This window comes from Pseudophryne corroboree, chromosome 2 (genome assembly GCF_028390025.1).
Source record: "Pseudophryne corroboree isolate aPseCor3 chromosome 2, aPseCor3.hap2, whole genome shotgun sequence".
NCBI classification, from domain to species: domain Eukaryota; kingdom Metazoa; phylum Chordata; class Amphibia; order Anura; family Myobatrachidae; genus Pseudophryne; species Pseudophryne corroboree.
Genome location: NC_086445.1, coordinates 74,527,585 through 74,548,422, shown reverse-complemented (window position 1 = coordinate 74,548,422; position 20,838 = coordinate 74,527,585). Strand labels below are relative to the sequence as shown.

General features: G+C 46.3%; 1 protein-coding gene and 1 long non-coding RNA gene across 2 annotated transcripts; both read right to left on the bottom strand.

Annotated features, from left to right (window-relative positions):
• Positions 1-2,631: 2,631 nt before the first annotated feature.
• LOC135050509 (melatonin receptor type 1B) lies at positions 2,632-3,649 on the bottom strand. Its single transcript, XM_063956987.1, has one exon. It carries the CDS (start codon positions 3,548-3,550, stop codon positions 2,789-2,791), a length of 762 nt encoding a protein of 253 aa, XP_063813057.1. The 5' UTR covers positions 3,551-3,649; the 3' UTR covers positions 2,632-2,788.
• Positions 3,650-19,037: 15,388 nt separating this feature from the next.
• On the bottom strand, positions 19,038-20,627 carry LOC135050508 (uncharacterized). The gene is made up of 3 exons (XR_010241637.1): positions 20,590-20,627; positions 20,375-20,495; positions 19,038-19,677 (listed from the first exon to the last, which is right to left on the bottom strand). It is a non-coding gene; the product is annotated as an uncharacterized LOC135050508 (long non-coding RNA).
• Positions 20,628-20,838: the final 211 nt, after the last annotated feature.

Sequence of the window (20,838 nt, the reverse complement as noted above, 5' to 3'; positions counted from 1 at the left end):
GAGATGTCATGGCTATCTCTTCTGCTTACCTTTCAATCCTGATCTGGAGGCATGCACTGGTATGGGGGACCCAAATTCATCAAGCTGAGAAGATACAACATTTTTGGAGCTTGACTGCGAGAACCTTCGGCAATGACTTTTGTTCCCGCACCCCTGCTATGAGGGTTCCATTTGGATCGCTCCACAACTGCTTGGTTCCTTCCACCAGAAGTTGCGATGTAGCACTGCCAACTCAGACTGTGAAAGGTTTCGCGGGAACTGCTGATCTTCGGATCAGCTGTCTCCGCACCGGAGCAATGTTGAATTTATCCGGTGCTCGCGGCGAGTAAGATGCTTAATTATTGGGGTCCATCTGACCCTCGATATCTCAGATAATAAATAGACCCCTTAGTCTTTTATTCTAATACGCCTCCTGTTTTGTATGTTGCAATACGCAGATAAATTCTACTCTCGTGCGAAGAGAACAGGAGCCAACAGTGACACCTACTGGTTACTGTTTAAAAACAGAATAATTAAAAGATGTAAAGGGATTGTCATGTGTATCTGTGCACAAACTTTAATAGTTGCACACAACCCCCCACCCCCCAACCTCCACCGCTTCTAATATGCAGCAACTGGTTCTGTCAGAGCACGCCGCTAACCAGGGCCGCCTCTACCATTAGGCAGCTTTAGGCATCTGCCTAGGGTGCTGGGGTCTGGGGGGATGTCACTGAGTCTGCCTATCACAAAATTAAGTATGTAATTGAAAGAAACATCCTTGTTGTACAAAATGCAAGCGGTGGCTGAGGAAATTCTATGTCACACTTTTATCTGAAGGGCTTGGAAGTAGGTATTGGTGGTGGTTGGGGGCAGTAGGCTGAAGTTTTGCCTAGGGTGCCGAGAAACCTTGCACTGACCATGCCCCTAACACTGCAGGACCTCCTACCGCAGGACCTAACCCATCCTACAGTAACCATGGGCCTGATTTCATACTGTGAAGCATAATGTGTTCCTTGCACCTGGAGAGTGCTGGAGAGATGGATAAGAGGCATTCATTTGCAAGTGCTGTACTGTAAGAAGTTAGAACATGCAGCTGCAAGTTAAGGCCAACCCTCCAGGTTACAAGGATCATGAAATGCGTTTTGTTCTGAGATGTCAGTTTTGTGTGTATCTACTTCTACCACGTGCAAGTTTTGTAGTTGATTATGATGATCTCTTCATCTTTTCTTCAGTCACATCTATATGATTGATTTAAGGCTGTGCTGTATGTATCTTAATGTGCAATTTATAACAACAAACATATGTGAGCTGCCCACACATTTGGCTCATAGGCAAATAACTCTAGATCATGCCATGCATGTATGTAGTAACTTTGGCTCGTCGTCGCCGATGAATCTTCCTCTTCCTAATTTGGACCATTCACCCTTCCAGGTCTCGCATATAAGGCTCTACTTTCATAGCTTTTAAGGCTGGGGGGCCAAATGTAACAGTTGACGCATTGGGCAGAGATTTCAGAGATTTTGCTGTGAGATAAAAGGCGTCAATCTTCTTTTAAAGGAAAAAGAAGTTTGGTTTTGCTGTTAAAAAACGATTGGCTCTTTAAATCTCTAAGCTAAACCACCAAAACCTCGGCCCTCGAAGGCTATTACATTGGTCCCCGGGGTGAGCCAGCTGGTAAAGAAAGTGTTAACTATAGTGGATCCTCCATTTAGGTTGTACATATGGTGACGATATTTGGGGTGTGGATCATAGGGTTGACAGTAACTAGGTCGACAGTCATTAGGTCAACCACTGTTGGTTGACAGTAACTAGGTCAACACCTGAAATAGGTCGACACGGTCATTTGGTCGACATGGAATAGGTCGACATGGCAAAATATTGAGATGTGGTTTTTTTTGGTAGGGTTTTGGTGGTGTTTTCTTCGTAAAGTGACCTGGAACCCCAATCAGTGCACCGTATCCGCTCGCCGTGCGTCAGGCAAGGTTACTATTCACAATCGTAGTCCACGTGGATCGTAAAGTATGAAAAAGTTAAAAAAAATAAAAAAAATTGAAAAACTCATGTCGACTTTTTCATGTGTCAAACTTTGCCATGTTGACCTAGCGACCATGTCAACCAATTGACCTTGTCGACCTAATGCATGTTGACCAATATTGGTCAACCTAATGAGTGTCGACTTAAGTGCTGTCGACCTTTATTTGCTAGCAATGATTGTACAATGATGCACAACATCTTTTAGAGAACAATGGTAAGGGCTGTGCTGGGGTGTAGTATGTGTTGCCGGTGGTTGGGCTCCCGGCGACCAGCATACCGACGCCGGAATCCCGACCGCCAGCATACCGACAGCTGGGCGAGTGCAAATGAGCCCCTTGTGGGCTCACTGCGCTCGCCACGCTGCGGCACGGTGGCGCGCTATGCGCGCCACGCTATCTATTCTCCCTCCAGGGGGTTGTGGATCCCCAAGAGGGAGAAAAGTTGTCGGTATGCCGGCAGTCAGGATTCCGGCGTCGGTATGGCGGTCGTTGGGAGCCTGGCCGCCGGCAACCTGAAGACCACCCCTGTGCTGGATGGTTAATTTTGAGCAGCAACCATTTAGCACTAGTCTTACAATGTAAAGAATCGCTTCATTCCCCTAATAAAGTAAGTTGCTTAGTTTAATTATACAGTTTATGCATTTACAATGACTTATAAAAAAAATAGTATTTTGAGGTGCATTTTCCTTTCAGATAAAAAAATATGCAGTTGAGTGAATGCAGTCACACTGGCGTGTGTTCAATGGCTCTCTGTCACTCGTCCGCTCACAGTGGAATTATACAGTATTGGTTTTCATCTGGTCATTGTTATTCAGAGCAGGGGAAGGCTTGCTCTTCGGGCACTCTGTACCCCCCCTAGAGATTTCCTGAAAGAACAGTCTAGGCGTCCAGAGTGACATTAAAATCCTTTTGTACTCTTTCCGAAAGTTCTGATTTAGAAGTCCATATATAACAGCGTTAAGGCAACTGTTGGAATAAGCCATGAAATAACTTAGCACAAATAACCACTCTGGAATTTTGGGGGCCACTTCCGTGGGGTTGATGGCCACGGCTAGCCCAATGAAGTTCAGGGGACCCCAACAGAAAGCAAAAATGACAAACACCACAAACATTGTAAGAAAGTTCCTGAAGTCGCTTTGTTTCATCCTCGGCTTCATTTCCGATTTCACCTTCCTCCTCACCTGAATCACCAAAATCCATATCCGGAGATAACAGAACGTCACGACAGTGATTGGCACAAGGAAATGGATGACCACCACCGTGATGGTGTAGGAGGAGCTTACAGTCTGTACGAACGTGCAGGAATAGATCCGAGGGTCGTATTCCAAAGACCCAACAAAGAAGTTTGGGACAGTGGCCAGGACGGTGAGAACCCATATAAGACACACGTACATCATTGTATTCCGGGCACCGAAGAGCTTGTCATACACAAAGCTGTGGCAGATGTAGCAGTACCGGTTGATGGCGATCCCGGTGATGCTGAAGATCGATCCGATGACGCTCAAGCCCATGACAAACCCGCTGACTTTGCAATGCATTTCTCCAAGGACCCATCCGTTTTTAAAAATAGCCACCAGCACTAATGGGTAGGGATACAAAGCCACCACGAGGTCTGCGAAGGCCAGACTCACCACAAAGGCATTACCTGCAAGACAAAACATCAGATTAGTATCCAGTTCCCCTTATCCTCTAAAGAAGCTGAGAAACACTTGAAAAGCGCTATGATTCCAAACATAGATCACTTCACAGTTTGTGTGTCAGAGCCGTTCTCTTGGATGAACAAGTGATGAAACGGGATTGAAATCATCAAAGAGAAGGGTTTGAAGTGTTCGCCCCATTTGTGCTGCTGATTGTCGAGTGACCTAAATGTTGGACTGAAAATGGCCCGTTACATTACTGCTGATTCATTTGTATGACTGGTTGACAATGACACTGGAACACACAGGAAAGGTGCTTTAATGGAAGTTACATGCTATCAAAGCCAATGGAGTAATCTGAGGTAAGCAAACAGCCCTTTAATACAAGTAAGACAAAGGAAGCAAGTTCTACTGTTAAAACCTACTTATTAATGAATACCTATTTATTAAGTATTATCAGTGCAAAAATACTTGGCTCTCAAAAATAATAATAAAAATAAATATATATATATATATATATATATATATATATATATATATATATATTTATTTATATATCCTATATAATAGCCCAGATCTGTGACTTTGTTCCTGTGTGTATAACGCTGGGCGTGGCTAGGAGCTCTCATTGGGTTAGTGGCAGGTCTATCACACCCAGTCCACAGCTGATTGGGCGAGAAACGCCCTCCCACACAGGTTACATCCAATGGGAGGCTTTGCCCTTTGGCTGCTGTGTGTTCCCAGAGCAGGATTAACAATGGGGCTGATGGAGCTGCAGCTCCAGGTCCACACCCCAAAATAGGCCCACTGCATCTGCAGCAACATACCCTCCTGCAATTTACACATAAAATCGCTACAAAATCGAAAAGAGGGTGTGGCCATGGGTAAAGTGGCGTGGCCATGCCCCTTTTCCTATACTTTCAATGGAAGTTTGGAGAGCCATAAATCGGTACAGACCATCAAAAAAGTACTGTACCTGCCAAAAAGGTACAGCTGGAGGGTATGCCACTGCATCTGCAGCAAGTCTCTGCGCTGTAGATAGGGGGAAAAAACCCTTTTACTGCAGCGTCCTATGTCCTGCTGCCAGTCCGCCTGCCCCCTCCAGCATCAATAATCCCCACTCTCTAGCTGCTGCGCAAGTGGAAAAAAAGCTGCTGCGGCCACCGGCATAGATGTATATGAAAGCGGCGCAGCGGAAGGCTTTCATAGCCCTCCCTGCGCCGCATACTCTATGAGCCCCGGAGCCTCCTCTGCGTGTGATGTCACAGAAGTGCCTCCCAGCCACAGCCGCGCCCAGATCCCCAGAGGCCCTAACTCTGCAACACAGCACCTGGGCTGCCGGCCTGGAAGCCCCGAGATGGCTAATGTAACGGATAGAGTGGGTGATATCGCGGAGGGTAATGTATGGACGCTGAAACAATGTAAAAGGTGACAGTGCTGTGCAGTGCAGTGGGTGTGCAGTGTCACTGACACTGCACAGCACTCTCACCTTTTACATTGATTCAGTGAGTCAGTCAGTTCTGCCAGCCAGTCACTATTGTTAGCGCTGGTGTCCCAACGAAGTAGACGCACTAAATAAACTACAGCTCCCACCAGCCCTTAGCGCCAAAGCATTCCAGCGCTAAGGCCTGCTGGGAGCTGTAGTTTATTGAGTGCATCTTCTTCCATGTAATGCGGCGCGTTGGGACATCGGCGCTAACAATAGTGACTGGCTGCTGGACTGCTGTGCGAGTCTCCGGGAGAGCCACTGCCAAAGGGAGGACAGCAGCCTAGCTGCTTCCAGGAGGAGTAGCAGGAGTAGTATTACCCGTTCCTCCCCACTCGCAGTACCTCTGGGCTTCATCTGCAACCCCCCCCCCCCAGTCCTTCAGCACCCGCGGTGGCTGTCTGTTTTAAATATGGGGGGGTGTCCCTGCAAACATATAAGTGAATGCATAGATATATAGATATAAATAGCATCACCTTGGTCCCGCAGCAAAGATTATTTTGGCAGAGAAACATGATGTTCCAGTTTAAGATCATAGCAGCAGCATGAAGTGTCCACAAATTTCAGCCCAGTAAATGATGAGCTTTTGTTGGGTTAGTCAATTAGGTGAGAAGACTTAAACATTCAACCATGGTCCAAAAGTACATTGACAAGTGAACGAGAGCTCAGTAATGCAGCACACACCCCCTATAATGCAGCACACGTGCTCTGTAATGCAGCACACCCACTATAACGCAGCACACTAGCTTAGTAAATGCAGCACACGCCCCCTATAATGCAGCACACTAGCTCAGTAATGCAGCACACACACCCTATAATGCAGCACACTAGCTCAGTAATGCAGCACACACCCACTATAATGCAGCACACTAGCTCAGTAATGCAGCACACACACCCTATAATGCAGCACACTAGCTCAGTAATGCAGCACACACTCCCTATAATGCAGCACACTAGCTCTGTAATGCAGCACACACACCCTATAATGCAGCACACTAGCTCAGTAATGCAGCACACACTCCCTATAATGCAGCACACTAGCTCTGTAATGCAGCACACCCCCTATAACGCAGCACACTAGCTCTGTAATGCAGCACACGCCCCCTATAATGCAGCACACTAGCTCAGTAATGCAGCACACACCCCCTATAATGCAGCACACTAGCTCAGTAATGCAGCACACACACCCTATAATGCAGCACACTAGCTCAGTAATGCAGCACACACCCCCTATAATGCAGCACACTAGCTCAGTAATGCAGCACACACACCCTATAATGCAGCACACTAGCTCAGTAATGCAGCACACACCCCCTATAATGCAGCACACTAGCTCTGTAATGCATACCTCCAAACATTTGGAGCTGGGAAAGAGGGACTCCATTGAGCAGCGGAGATGCGCGCGTCTGAAAAAGGGGGTGTGGCATATGGAAAAGGGCGTGATTTGTAGGAGTGCTGCGATGGCGCACCCCCCCCCCCATTTTCATCACTGATGGAGCATGCCCAGCGCTCTACGAGCTGCTGGCCATGCGCCCAGCCAGAGGCACCTGGTGCGCACCCTTGATATGCCAGCGCTCGCGGCAAAAAAGGGGGCGCGGTTAAAAATAAAGGGAGCATGACCTCGCGGATTGTCACTCCAGGGGCATGCCCAGCATCTCTGGAGTGACGTCTCCCAGTGCTGTCGGCTCCTCTTCTATGACAGGAGCCAGGTTCTGTAGCAGAATTTCACACCGCAGCAGCGTTCCATGCTGAATTAGGCCCATAGTCCCAACCAACCAGCTCCTAACTGTCATTTTTCAAACCCACCCTGTGAGATGGCAGTTAGGAGCTGATTGGCTGGTACTTTATCTCCATCCACTTTATTTCCATCCGAGGCTTAGTAAATAGACCCCATAATCACTGTGTTGCAGCTACAGATATCTCTATCCCTGTTGAGAACTCTGCAATCACCCCTACCCCACAAGCTCGCTGCCTAGGTGTCATTCTTGACTCTGAACTGTCCTTTGTTACCCACATTCAATCTGTCTCAAGATCATGTTACATACATCTAAGAAACATATCCAAAATACGACCATATCTTACACAAGACACAGCAAAAACTCTAATCCATGCTCTCATTATCTCCCGCATTGATTATTGCAATAGTCTCCTGACCGGTCTTCCCAAACATAGGCTCTCACCACTACAATCCATTTTGAATGCAGCTGCGAGGCTAATCTTCCTTGCCAGACGTTCATCGTTTGCAGATCCGCTCTGTCAGTCCCTCCATTGGTTACCGGTATTCTACCGTATTAAATATAAAATACTTTTACTCACATACAAGGCTATTAACCAAACTGCACCAACATACATCTCTTCACTCATCTCAAAATATCTCCCTACCCGACCTCTCCGCTCTGCACAAGATCTACGTCTCTCATCCACACGCATTACTTGTTCACACTCAAAATTACAGGACTTTATCCGGGCTTCACCCACTCTGTGGAATGCCCTCCCACGCACAGTAAGACTCACCTCTAGTCTCCAAACCTTTAAATGTTCCCTGAAAACTCACCTCTTCAGACAAGCCTATCAAATTCCAGACCCACCCACATAACCTTCAGTGCTTCCCTATCTAATTACATCCTCTGTAGAGTATTCATAACATCACATATCTTGTCTTTCTTTAGTCTCACACCCTCCTGACACTTGGATAACTTTGTGGGGTATCATCATACAACCCATTAAGAACCTAGCAATCTGGTGGACCATTATGCAATAGGTAGCATCTATCCTTGTGTATCTATGCCTATTTCCCTATAGATTGTAAGCTTGCGAGCAGGGCCTTCCTACCTCTATGTTTGTCTGTTTTTACCCAGTTTTGTTCTATTACTGTTGTTCTAATTGTAAAGCGCAACGGAATATGCTGCGCTATATAAGAAACTGTTAATAAATAAATAAATAAATAAATAAATAATAAATACCCAGCCTGGTGTCAAGGTGACTGCTAGACTGTTTAGGGAGACAGGGAGATTGCCACTACGTATTTCCGGGGCGTTCCATGTCATTCAGGGAGAGTCAGCAAGTATGTTCTGAATATATTTAGCTATCACTAGTTAGCAAGCTAGCTAACCTATGTAACTTCCTATCAAACAGAAACCGGCTTGTTTTGCCTTTAAGAACATTGGCTCTATAAATACAGCAGAACCGCCTAATAATAGCTAAGTTGTGCCCTGATCTATCCAAACAGTCACCCAATATCCAGCCCTCTATTACTCTTATACTAAACTGCAACCATTTCATTGGTCAATGGGGCCATTCCGACCCAATCGCTCGCTGCAGTTTATTGCAGCGCAGCGATCGGGTCGGAACTGCGCATGCGCCGGACCGTGCGGGAGGCGGGCCGCAGTGGCTGCGTTACGTTACACGCAGTCGCTGCGACCAGCGGCGAACAACTCCCGGCCAGCTGCTGGAGCTCCGCCTGCCGGGAGTTACACCACAAGTACAAAAGCATCGCCGCTGTGTGATGCTTTTGTACTTGTGCGGGGGCCGGACAGACATGCTGGGTGGACTAGTCCTGTGCTGGCGTCCCCCTGCATTACAATCATCTCTATCATCTTTATCATCTCTATATTAGCAGACGCAGTACGGTAGTCCACGGCTGTGGCTATCTCTGTGTCGTCAGTGCTCGTCCATAATTGTATACCTACCTACCTGTGGTGGGTTTTTTTTTTCTATCTTCTTCATACTAGTAGTTTAGGAGTCTGCTGACAGTGTCCACCAGGTCCGTCATTATAATCCTACAGTAGTAATATATTTAGTATATTATCTATACTAGCAGACGCAGTACGGTAGTCCACGGCTGTGGCTATCTCTGTGTCGTCAGTGCTCGTCCATAATTGTATACCTACCTACCTGTGGTGGGGTTTTTTTTTCTATCTTCTTCATACTAGTAGTTTAGGAGTCTGCTGACAGTGTCCACCAGGTCCGTCATTATAATCCTACAGTAGTAATATATTTAGTATATTATTTATACTAGCAGACACAGTACGGTAGTCCACGGCTGTGGCTATCTCTGTGTCATCAGTGCTCGTCCATAATTGTATACCTACCTACCTGTGGTGGGTTTTTTTTTCTATCTTCTTCATACTAGTAGTTTAGGAGTCTGCTGACAGTGTCCACCAGGTCCGTCATTATATTATATACCTACAGTAGTAATATATTTAGTATATTATCTATACTAGCAGACGCAGTACGGTAGTCCACGGCTGTGGCTATCTCTGTGTCGTCAGTGCTCGTCCATAATTGTATACCTACCTGTGGTGGGGGTTTTTTTTCTATCTTCTTCATACTAGTAGTTTAGGAGTCTGCTGACAGTGTCCACTAGGTCCGTCATTATAATCCTACAGTAGTAATATATTTAGTATATTATCTATACTAGCAGACGCAGTACGGTAGTCCACGGCTGTGGCTATCTCTGTGTCGTCAGTGCTCGTCCATAATTGTATACCTACCTACCTGTGGTGGGGTTTTTTTTTCTATCTTCTTCATACTAGTAGTTTAGGAGTCTGCTGACAGTGTCCACCAGGTCCGTCATTATAATCCTACAGTAGTAATATATTTAGTATATTATTTATACTAGCAGACACAGTACGGTAGTCCACGGCTGTGGCTATCTCTGTGTCATCAGTGCTCGTCCATAATTGTATACCTACCTACCTGTGGTGGGTTTTTTTTTCTATCTTCTTCATACTAGTAGTTTAGGAGTCTGCTGACAGTGTCCACCAGGTCCGTCATTATATTATATACCTACAGTAGTAATATATTTAGTATATTATCTATACTAGCAGACGCAGTACGGTAGTCCACGGCTGTGGCTATCTCTGTGTCGTCAGTGCTCGTCCATAATTGTATACCTACCTGTGGTGGGGTTTTTTTTTCTATCTTCTTCATACTAGTAGTTTAGGAGTCTGCTGACAGTGTCCACTAGGTCCGTCATTATAATCCTACAGTAGTAATATATTTAGTATATTATCTATACTAGCAGACGCAGTACGGTAGTCCACGGCTGTGGCTATCTCTGTGTCGTCAGTGCTCGTCCATAATTGTATACCTACCTACCTGTGGTGGGTTTTTTTTTTCTATCTTCTTCATACTAGTAGTTTAGGAGTCTGCTGACAGTGTCCACCAGGTCCGTCATTATAATCCTACAGTAGTAATATATTTAGTATATTATCTATACTAGCAGACGCAGTACGGTAGTCCACGGCTGTGGCTATCTCTGTGTCGTCAGTGCTCGTCCATAATTGTATACCTACCTACCTGTGGTGGGGTTTTTTTTTCTATCTTCTTCATACTAGTAGTTTAGGAGTCTGCTGACAGTGTCCACCAGGTCCGTCATTATAATCCTACAGTAGTAATATATTTAGTATATTATTTATACTAGCAGACACAGTACGGTAGTCCACGGCTGTGGCTATCTCTGTGTCATCAGTGCTCGTCCATAATTGTATACCTACCTACCTGTGGTGGGTTTTTTTTTCTATCTTCTTCATACTAGTAGTTTAGGAGTCTGCTGACAGTGTCCACCAGGTCCGTCATTATATTATATACCTACAGTAGTAATATATTTAGTATATTATCTATACTAGCAGACACAGTACGGTAGGCCACGGCTGTACCTACCTCTGTGTCGTCACTCGTCCATAATTGTATACCTACCTACCTGTGGTGGGGTTTTTTTTTCTATCTTCTTCATACTAGTAGTTTCGGAGTCTGCTGACAGTGTCCACCAGGTCAGTCATTATAATCCTACAGTAGTAATATATTTAGTATATTATCTATACTAGCAGACGCAGTACGGTAGTCCACGGCTGTGGCTATCTCTGTGTCATCAGTGCTCGTCCATAATTGTATACCTACCTACCTGTGGTGGGGTTTTTTTTTCTATCTTCTTCATACTAGTAGTTTAGGAGTCTGCTGACAGTGTCCACCAGGTCCGTCATTATATTATATACCTACAGTAGTAATATATTTAGTATATTATCTATACTAGCAGACGCAGTACGGTAGGCCACGGCTGTACCTACCTCTGTGTCGTCACTCGTCCATAATTGTATACCTACCTACCTGTGGTGGGTTTTTTTTTTCTATCTTCTTCATACTAGTAGTTTAGCAGTCTGCTGACAGTGTCCACCAGGTCCGTCATTATATTATATATACCTACAGTAGTTATATATATATTTTTTTATATCATTAATTATCATCTCTATACTAGCAGACGCAGTACGGTAGTCCACGGCTGTAGCTACCTCTGTGTCGTCAGTCACTCGTCATCCATAAGTATACTAGTATCCATCCATCTCCATTGTTTACCTGAGGTGCCTTTTAGTTGTGCCTATTAAAATATGGAGAACAAAAATGTTGAGGTTCCAAAAATAGGGAAAGATCAAGATCCACTTCCACCTCGTGCTGAAGCTGCTGCCACTAGTCATGGCCGAGACGATGAAATTCCATCAACGTCGTCTGCCAAGGCCGATGCCCAATGTCATAGTACAGAGCATGTAAAATCCAAAACACAAAAGATCAGTAAAAAAAGGACTCAAAAATCTAAATTAAAATAGTCGGAGGAGAAGCGTAAACTTGCCAATATGCCATTTACCACACGGAGTGGCAAGGAACGGCTGAGGCCCTGGCCTATGTTCATGGCTAGTGGTTCAGCTTCACATGAGGATGGAAGCACTCAGCCTCTCGCTAGAAAAATGAAAAGACTTAAGCTGGCAAAAGCACAGCAAAGAACTGTGCGTTCTTCGAAATCACAAATCCCCAAGGAGAGTCCAATTGTGTCGGTTGCGATGCCTGACCTTCCCAACACTGGACGTGAAGAGCATGCGCCTTCCACCATTTGCACGCCCCCTGCAAGTGCTGGAAGGAGCACCCGCAGTCCAGTTCCTGATAGTCAGATTGAAGATGTCAGTGTTGAAGTACACCAGGATGAGGAGGATATGGGTGTTGCTGGCGCTGGGGAGGAAATTGACAAGGAGGATTCTGATGGTGAGGTGGTTTGTTTAAGTCAGGCACCCGGGGAGACACCTGTTGTCCGTGGGAGGAATATGGCCATTGACATGCCTGGTGAAAATACCAAAAAAATCAGCTCTTCGGTGTGGAAGTATTTCAACAGAAATGCGGACAACAGGTGTCAAGCCGTGTGTTGCCTTTGTCAAGCTGTAATAAGTAGGGGTAAGGACGTTAACCACCTCAGAACATCCTCCCTTATACGTCACCTGCAGCGCATTCATCATAAAGTCAGTGACAAGTTCAAAAACTTTGGGCGACAGCGGAAGCAGTCCACTGACCAGTAAATCCCTTCCTCTTGTAACCACCCCACCACCCCACCAACTCCCTCAGTGTCAATTTCCTCCTTCCCCAGGAATGCCAATAGTCCTGCAGGCCATGTCACTGGCAATTATGACGAGTCCTCTCCTGCCTGGGATTCCTCCGATGCATCCTTGAGTGTAACGCCTACTGCTGCTGGCGCTGCTGTTGTTGCTGCTGGGAGTCGATGGTCATCCCAGAGGGGAAGTCGTAAGACCACTTTTACTACTTCCACCAAGCAATTGACTGTCCAACAGTCCTTTGCGAGGAAGATGAAATATCACAGCAGTCATCCTGCTGCAAAGCGGATAACTGAGGCCTTGGCATCCTGGGCGGTGAGAAACGTGGTCCCGGTATCCATCATTACTTCAGAGCCAACTATAGACTTGATTGAGGTACTGTGTCCCCGGTACCAAATACCATCTAGGTTCCATTTCTCTAGGCAGGTGATACCGAAAATGTACACAGACCTCAGAAAAATACTCACCAGTGTCCTAAAAAATGCAGTTGTACCCAATGTCCACTTAACCACGGACATGTGGACAAGTGGAGCAGGGCAGACTCAGGACTATATGACTGTGACAGCCCACTGGGTAGATGTATTGACTCCCGCCGCAAGAACAGCAGCGGCGGCACCAGTAGCAGCATCTCGCAAACGCCAACTCTTTCCTAGGCAGGCTACGCTTTGTATCACCGCTTTCCAGAATACGCACACAGCTGAAAACCTCTTACGGCAACTGAGGAAGATCATCGCAGAATGGCTTACCCCAATTGGACTCTCATGTGGATTTGTGGCATCGGACAACGCCAGCAATATTGTGCGTGCATTATATCTGGGCAAATTCCAGCACGTCCCATGTTTTGCACATACCTTGAATTTGGTGGTGCAGAATTATTTAAAAAATGAGAGGAGCGTGCAAGAGATGCTGTCGGTGGCCAGAAGAATTGCGGGACACTTTCGGCGTACAGGCACCACGTACAGAAGACTGGAGCAACACCAAAAACGCCTGAACCTGCCCTGCCATCATCTGAAGCAAGAAGTGGTAACGAGGTGGAATTCAACCCTCTATATGCTTCAGAGGATGGAGGAGCAGCAAAAGGCCATTCAAGCCTATACATCTGGCCACGATATAGGCAAAGGAGGTGGAATGCACCTGTCTCAAGCGCAGTGGAGAATGATTTCAACGTTGTGCAAGGTTCTGCAACCTTTTGAACTTGCCACACGTGAAGTCAGTTCAGACACTGCCAGCCTGAGTCAGGTCATTCCCCTCATCAGGCTTTTGCAGGAAGAAGCTGGAGACATTGAAGGAGGAGCTAAGACATAGCGATTCTGCTAGGCATGTGGGACTTGTGGATGGAGCCCTTCATTCGCTTAACCAGGATTCACGGGTGGTCAATCTGTTGAAATCAGAGCACTACATTTTGGCCACCGTGCTCGATCCTAGATTTAAAACCTACGTTGGATCTCTCTTTCCGGCAGACACAAGTCTGCAGGTGTTCAAAGACCTGCTGGTGGGAAAATTATCAAGTCAAGTGGAACTTGATCGGTCAACAGCTCCTCCTTCACATTCTCCCGCAATTGGGGGGTGCGAGGAAAAGGCTCAGAATTCCGAGCCCACCCACTGGCGGTGATGCAGGGCAGTCTGGAGCGACTGCTGATGCTGACATCTGGTCCGGACTGAAGGACCTGCCAACGATTACGGACATGTCGTTTACTGGCACTGCATATGATTCTCTCTCCATTGAAAGAATGGTGGAGGATTATATGAGTGACCGCATCCAAGTAGGCACGTCAGACAGTCCGTACGTATACTGGCAGGAAAAAGAGGCAATTTGGAGGCGCTTGCAGAAACTGGCTTTATTCTACCTAAGTTGCCCTCCCACAAGTGTGTACTCCGAAAGAGTGTTTAGTGCCGCCGCTCACCTTGTCAGCAATCGGCGTACGAGGTTACTTCCAGAAAATGTGGAGAAGATGATGTTCATTAAAATTAATTATAATCAATTCCTCCGTGGAGACATTGACCAGCAGCAATTGCCTCCACAAAGTACACAGGGAGCTGAGATGGTGGATTCCAGTGGGGACGAATTGATAATCTGTGAGGAGGGGGATGTACACGGTGATGAATCGGAGGATGATGATGAGGTGGACATCTTGCCTCTGTAGAGCCAGTTTGTGCAAGGAGAGATTAATTGCTTCTTTTTTGGTGGGAGTCCAAACCAACCCGTCATTTCAGTCACAGTCGTGTGGCAGACCCTGTCACTGAAATGATGGGTTGGTTAAAGTGTGCATGTCCTGTTTATACAACATAAGGGTGGGTGGGAGGGCCCAAGGACAATTCCATCTTGCACCTCTTTTTTCTTTAATTTTTCTTTGCGTCATGTGCTGTTTGGGGAGTGTTTTTTGGAAGGGCCATCCTGCGTGACACTGCAGTGCCACTCCTAGATGGGCCAGGTGTTTGTGTCGGCCACTAGGGTCGCTTAGCTTACTCACACAGCTACCTCATTGCGCCTCTTTTTTTTCTTCTTTGCGTCATGTGCTGTTTGGGGAGTATTTTTTGGAAGGGCCATCCTGCGTGACACTGCAGTGCCACTCCTAGATGGGCCCGGTGTTTGTGTCGGCCACTTGGGTCGCTTAGCTTAGCCATCCAGCGACCTCGGTACAAATTTTAGGACTAAAAATAATATTGTGAGGTGTGAGGTGTTCAGAATAGACTGAAAATGAGTGGAAATTATGGTTATTGAGGTTAATAATACTTTGGGATCAAAATGAACCCCAAATTCTATGATTTAAGCTGTTTTTTAGGTTTTTTTTAAAAAAACACCCGAATCCAAAACACACCCGAATCCGACAAAAAAAATTCGGTGAGGTTTTGCCAAAACGCGTTCGAACCCAAAAAACGGCTGCGGAACCGAACCCAGAACCAAAACACAAAACCCGAAAAATTTCCGATGCACATCTCTACTGAAAACAGGAACTGTAAGAATAATGTTCATCCCGCTGTAACACATAATAGTGTGTGTAGTGTAATTGGATGATAATTCATCTCTTGTATCTTTGGGAAACAAAGGGATTATTTGGAGGTATAGTACATTCTATTTTCTTGCTGCAGATTGTCAAACCATCAGAAGTTGTTTTGATCTGCTCTAATTAAGCGATCAGTCCTTTCATGTAGTTAATTTCTCATCACGGCAAAACAAAATGGTAATACCATATTCCGGATAAGAACTGTGCATTGTCTGGATCTGAGACATGCTGGCTTTAGGAGGAAAGCCATCAAAGTGCTAGAATATTCCTACAGACAGTACAGTACAGTTATTCCGTCATTTACTACATTAGTAAATATAATTAAAGGAGACGTGTTAGTAAAACACTGCATGGGATACGATGTCAGTCACATTACCAAATAAGTAAAAGTCCCTGACAATAAATAAGGCACATTAATGTTCATTTACAGTACATACAGTATCACAAAACATAAGCATCCCACAATGCTTCTTTATCACCACTATTTATTATGCTAACGCGTTTCACAGAGTTCCCCTGGGAAATCACACTGTGGAAAACATTTGTGGATCAATGTGACAAAGCATACAGTGAAAAGAGTAAAATGTAAATTACTGATTAGTTTCTTAATTTATAATTTAAATGATCATGAAAGTGAGGAACGTCAGGACTGTCTGTATTCTTTTGTGCAAATGTCTTTTTAGGACATTGATGGAAATGCGTCTAATAATCCACTTTCTGGCAAATGATATACTGTAGAAGAGGACTGATCTTCAAGGGGAATATATTTCTATAAAATAACATTGCAGCATATGCAACAAAAATATATTAAGTAACCAAGTAAATTGTACCAAGCAGTTTGGCCCTGGCAGGTAATGCCATAGTAACCTATGGTCTGCATTGCGCAAAAGTTTCTGAGAATGGGTACCGTCCACTCATATGGTCTGATAGCCGCACATGTGCAGAAGTAGTAGATCCAAACCTGATTATAAAGTGATCACATTAGCTTCTTCTATCAGAGCACCTGTCCCTGGGATGTGATATTTGTTACATTCAGTAAATACTTGGGGGATCTCTCTACTCACGTTAGATCTCCTGTGCAGCCCGGAGTCCGGGGCTTCCACAGATTAGGGCAGCTCTGTCCCTGCTGTGGAGGTAGGGAAATGCCACCTGCAGCTGTCGAAATTCAATAGTTGCATGCAGCGCCGTAACTAGACATTTTAGCGCTGTGTGCAAGAAATAGCATCGGCGCCCCCCCCCCCCATTGGTTTATAGGGGCGTGGCTTCATGGGGAAGGGGTGTGGCCACAAAATAATACCAATTCATATTATGCTTTTACACAGTACGGCAGGTAGAGCCCACTTTTACACATTATGGCAGCTAAAGTCATGAGAGAGATAGAGGAAGGGAGAGATAGGGCTGGGAGGGAGAAAGAGATAAAGGTGGCAGGTAGAGAGAGAGTGATGGGAAGGTGACATAGAGAGAGGGGCGGGAGGGGTGGAAGGAGTGAGAGAGGAAACAGAGAGAGGGGGGAGAGACACACAGCGGTACCTATGTGATGATGACTAGAGTGCAGGCAGCCATGGCGGCGGGGGGATGTCCCTGTGCTGGTGACGGCTGTATCTGCGGTACACAATCAGAGCAGCAGCTACCGCCACTTCATCCTCCTGGCATCCCCTAAGCGTCTCCCTGCCGGGAGGAGGCGCGTCTCCCTGCTGGGAGGAGGTGCTTCTCCAGCCTAGCCTGTACGGTGCAGGGACACTGCACTGCTGCATCAGTCAATGAGGAGGGGGGCGGAGCGGGGCCAATTGGGGTGGATGCCGCTGGTGTGCACACAGCACAAATGCGCTGTGTGCAAAGCACCATCCACCCACGCCTAGTTACAGCCCTGGGGAGAGGGTTAGGTTTAGGCTGCGGGGAGGGAGGGTTAGGGGGGCATTGGGTTAAGGTAAGTATACTTACCTTCCCCATTTTGGGATTCTAAGCATCGGGATGCCGCAGTCGGTCTTCTGACTGCCAGCATCCCACCTGCCGACATTTCCTACCCAATGCAACACACACAGACTACCATTTTACATGTATATATTGTATCTCTAATAATACTATAGTAGAGCACATGGATGTTGTATGTGTTTTAAAAGAGTCTGGCTACAATTTAAATGGAAAATGTAACCTTGACTTGAGGGTCCTCTGAGTTTGCAGTGAAAGTGTCCATGTCGAGAGGAGCTTTGGCAGTACAATATAACAGCGGCAGATGACAGCACAATGAGTACATGCATGCTTGCGGAGTGTGTCTCCCAATCTGGCCAAGGGCATTGACGGGAGTCAGTGGAGAGAAGAAGCCGGGCAATATCCCTCTCCAGCTCTGCTGCAGTTGCTGCTGCTCCTTTCTCTCTGGGCTCAGGTGTGCAGGATGTAGTATGAGGCAGAGCGTGGGTGGCGCCTCTTCAGCTTAGCACCGTCCAGCATTGCTCCCGCATCGCGCCGGCCTCGGCAGTACTGTATGTACGCTGCAGCTGGGACCCCCTTGGGAGTATGATCACATGCCCGCGGCTGCCCAGGCAGTAATAGCCAGATTGCGGCTGCCGGTGCAGCCGCGTAAACCACTGGACCACCGGGGCAGCTGCATTATGAATAATAATTAAAATAAACTTCCTCTAAACGACAGGGAGAGGTGTACATCCGTATCGTGCAACCCCCTCCTCCTTGAATCCGCCTACACTTGAACAGGACATCACAAGGCTGGGTGGGCCACACGGGAGCATGGTCACCTAACACTCTCACTAAACAGCACTCTAGCGCACGGCAAAGAGCGGGGTGCGCTTCATATGGCAGCCAGCAATTAGCAGGATGGCTGCGGACAGTGCGCCCACACGAAAAGTGCGCGGTGGGCAATGCACCGTCTGCACATACCTAGTTATGGCCCTGGTTGCATGTGTCATAATGGTCAGAGCTGCTGAACGTTCAAACGTTGCCCTGCATAGCACCGATATGGTCAGGGGAGCATAGCGATCCTGTCATCATGCACACACCGCAGCCGTCATACATGGGGGAAAGCGGTATCAGCGCACAAAACGTGCGCTAATACCTCTTCCCCCCTTATCACCGTATCATACATCCGTCCCTTTTTATTGCGGCAATAAGCAATTATAATAGTAATTATAATAATTAATAGGAATTATGAATCAAATGCAAATTGTTACTCATGACAAAGTGATTTAACTTGTTACCTCACAATATCACTGTATACTGCAACTTACAGATGTGTCCGCTCTCATCTAGCGGCTATTCACGGCAAAAGCGACTCGTATGCTGTGTACAGTGTGTCTGCGACTACACGCAGCTTCCTTAATGAATGCATTGTGTGTACGCACGCTGAGACTAGTCATAGAGAGAGGGCACATCTGTATCCTGCACTCACTTGTGTTACTTGAACTCCACTTAATTGCTCCGGTGCCCTCTGGTATAGATGGATATGTAGCAAAAAACGCAGACAGCGGCACTTGGAGATATTTCAAAGTATCAATTTATTTATTTTTTGGCCATGAGGGAGCGTCAAAGGAAATATTAGCTCCTTCGCTCTGCTTGGTCTAGAGCAGACCCTGGGCATGCTGACACTGGAACGGCAGACTGCAGGAAGCAGGTTGGTATGGAACACAGATGGAAAGTGTAGTCCGCTTGGTCTAGAACAGGCCCTGGGCATGCTGACACTGGAACGGCAGACTGCAGGAAGCAGGTTGGTATGGAACACAGATGGAAAGTGTAGTCCGCTTGGTCTAGAACAGGCCCTGGGCATGCTGATGCTGGAACGGCAGACTGCAGGAAGCAGGTTGGTATGGAACACAGATGGAAAGTGTAGTCCGCTTGGTCTAGAACAGGCCCTGGGCATGCTGATGCTGAAACGGCAGACTGCAGGAAGCAGGTTGGTATGTAAGACTGATGGAATGCGTAGAGATAAATGATGACAATCTCACTGGGCTTCTTATACTGCAGTCTTCAGGACAGCTGTTGCCATCCAAGGTGGTGGTCCTGGCAGCAGGTCTGGGAAGGAGGTGGTGATGGTTGGAGTGGTTGGAGTGATGGAGGTGCGAGTGATAGTTATGACAGGGGATGCCATGATGTAAACAGAGGATGTGGTGGTGGGTGCTTTGGGTCTTGTAGCACCTTTCTCATTTTTCTCAATATCTAAGAGAATGAGACAAAGAAGGAGACATCATTTTAGTATTCATTTTTTTCTCTCATGTCTAAAACAACATGGAGTTAGATATATGACTTGTAAAAGGGGACCTGGCAGCACTTAACAAGTAGACATATCTAACACATCCATTCTCAGTTCTGTCCCTCCTGGAGAGGGTCATGTGGGGACAGTGGCGTAAGTTTGTCCCAATTGCCCGGAGGCAAGAAAAATATTGGTGCCCCCCCCCCCCCCCTTATGTATATAATTTGCTCCTGCATAGTAAACCTGCAGATTCTAACTATATGAAGCTACTACAAAACCATTGCAACTAGGCAGCTCTATGTAGGGGTCCAGCCACACACTACATAGATCTGCTCAGTCACTCACAATGCTGATTATTTCTCTGACAATTAATTAGCAAGTGTCATATCCACGATTAGAACCCACAACCTAAAGCATGCACTGATGCATGCACCTTACTGATGGAGATATCTGCTGTTGCATAGGAAGTATGATAATTCTAACTATATGAAGTTACTTGTAATTGTCAGAGAAATAACTTCATATAGTTGGAATTCTCATGCTTCCTTTATAGGAGCAAATAGCTTCATCAGTAAGGTGTCTGCTTCCAGTATATCTATAATAAAAAGGGTGTGATTTGTAAGGTGTAGTGGCTAGTGGGGAAGTCAGCTATGTAAGAGTTACCGGCTGCTGTCAATTAACTTAATTGATTAATGTTGCTGAACACACGGAACAGGAGGAGAGGTGCCCCCCTTCAAAGCAGGAGCCCGGCGGCAGCTGACTCCGTTGCCTCCCAGAGTTCTGCCTATGTGTGGAGAGGTATGCATTAGTTAAAACAATACACTCATTAGTTTGTGCTGTGGTGTTATTATGTAGATACAGTGTATAGTTATTGTTACCTCTTTCACGCATTGTCACTCATCTGCCACAGCTGTAAAAATAAGGAAAAGTGGTTAGTTAGAGACCGTACCTCCATTCCTGGGGATGCTAAGTCTCAGAGACCCCCCCACCCCAATTTATGCGCAAACTGGGTTATATTTACTAAGGTCCCGATTTTGACCGAGATGCCGTTTTTTCTTCAAAGTGTCATTTCGGTAATTTACTAAGCAAAAATCTCGGCAGTGATGAGGGCATTCGAAATATTTTGG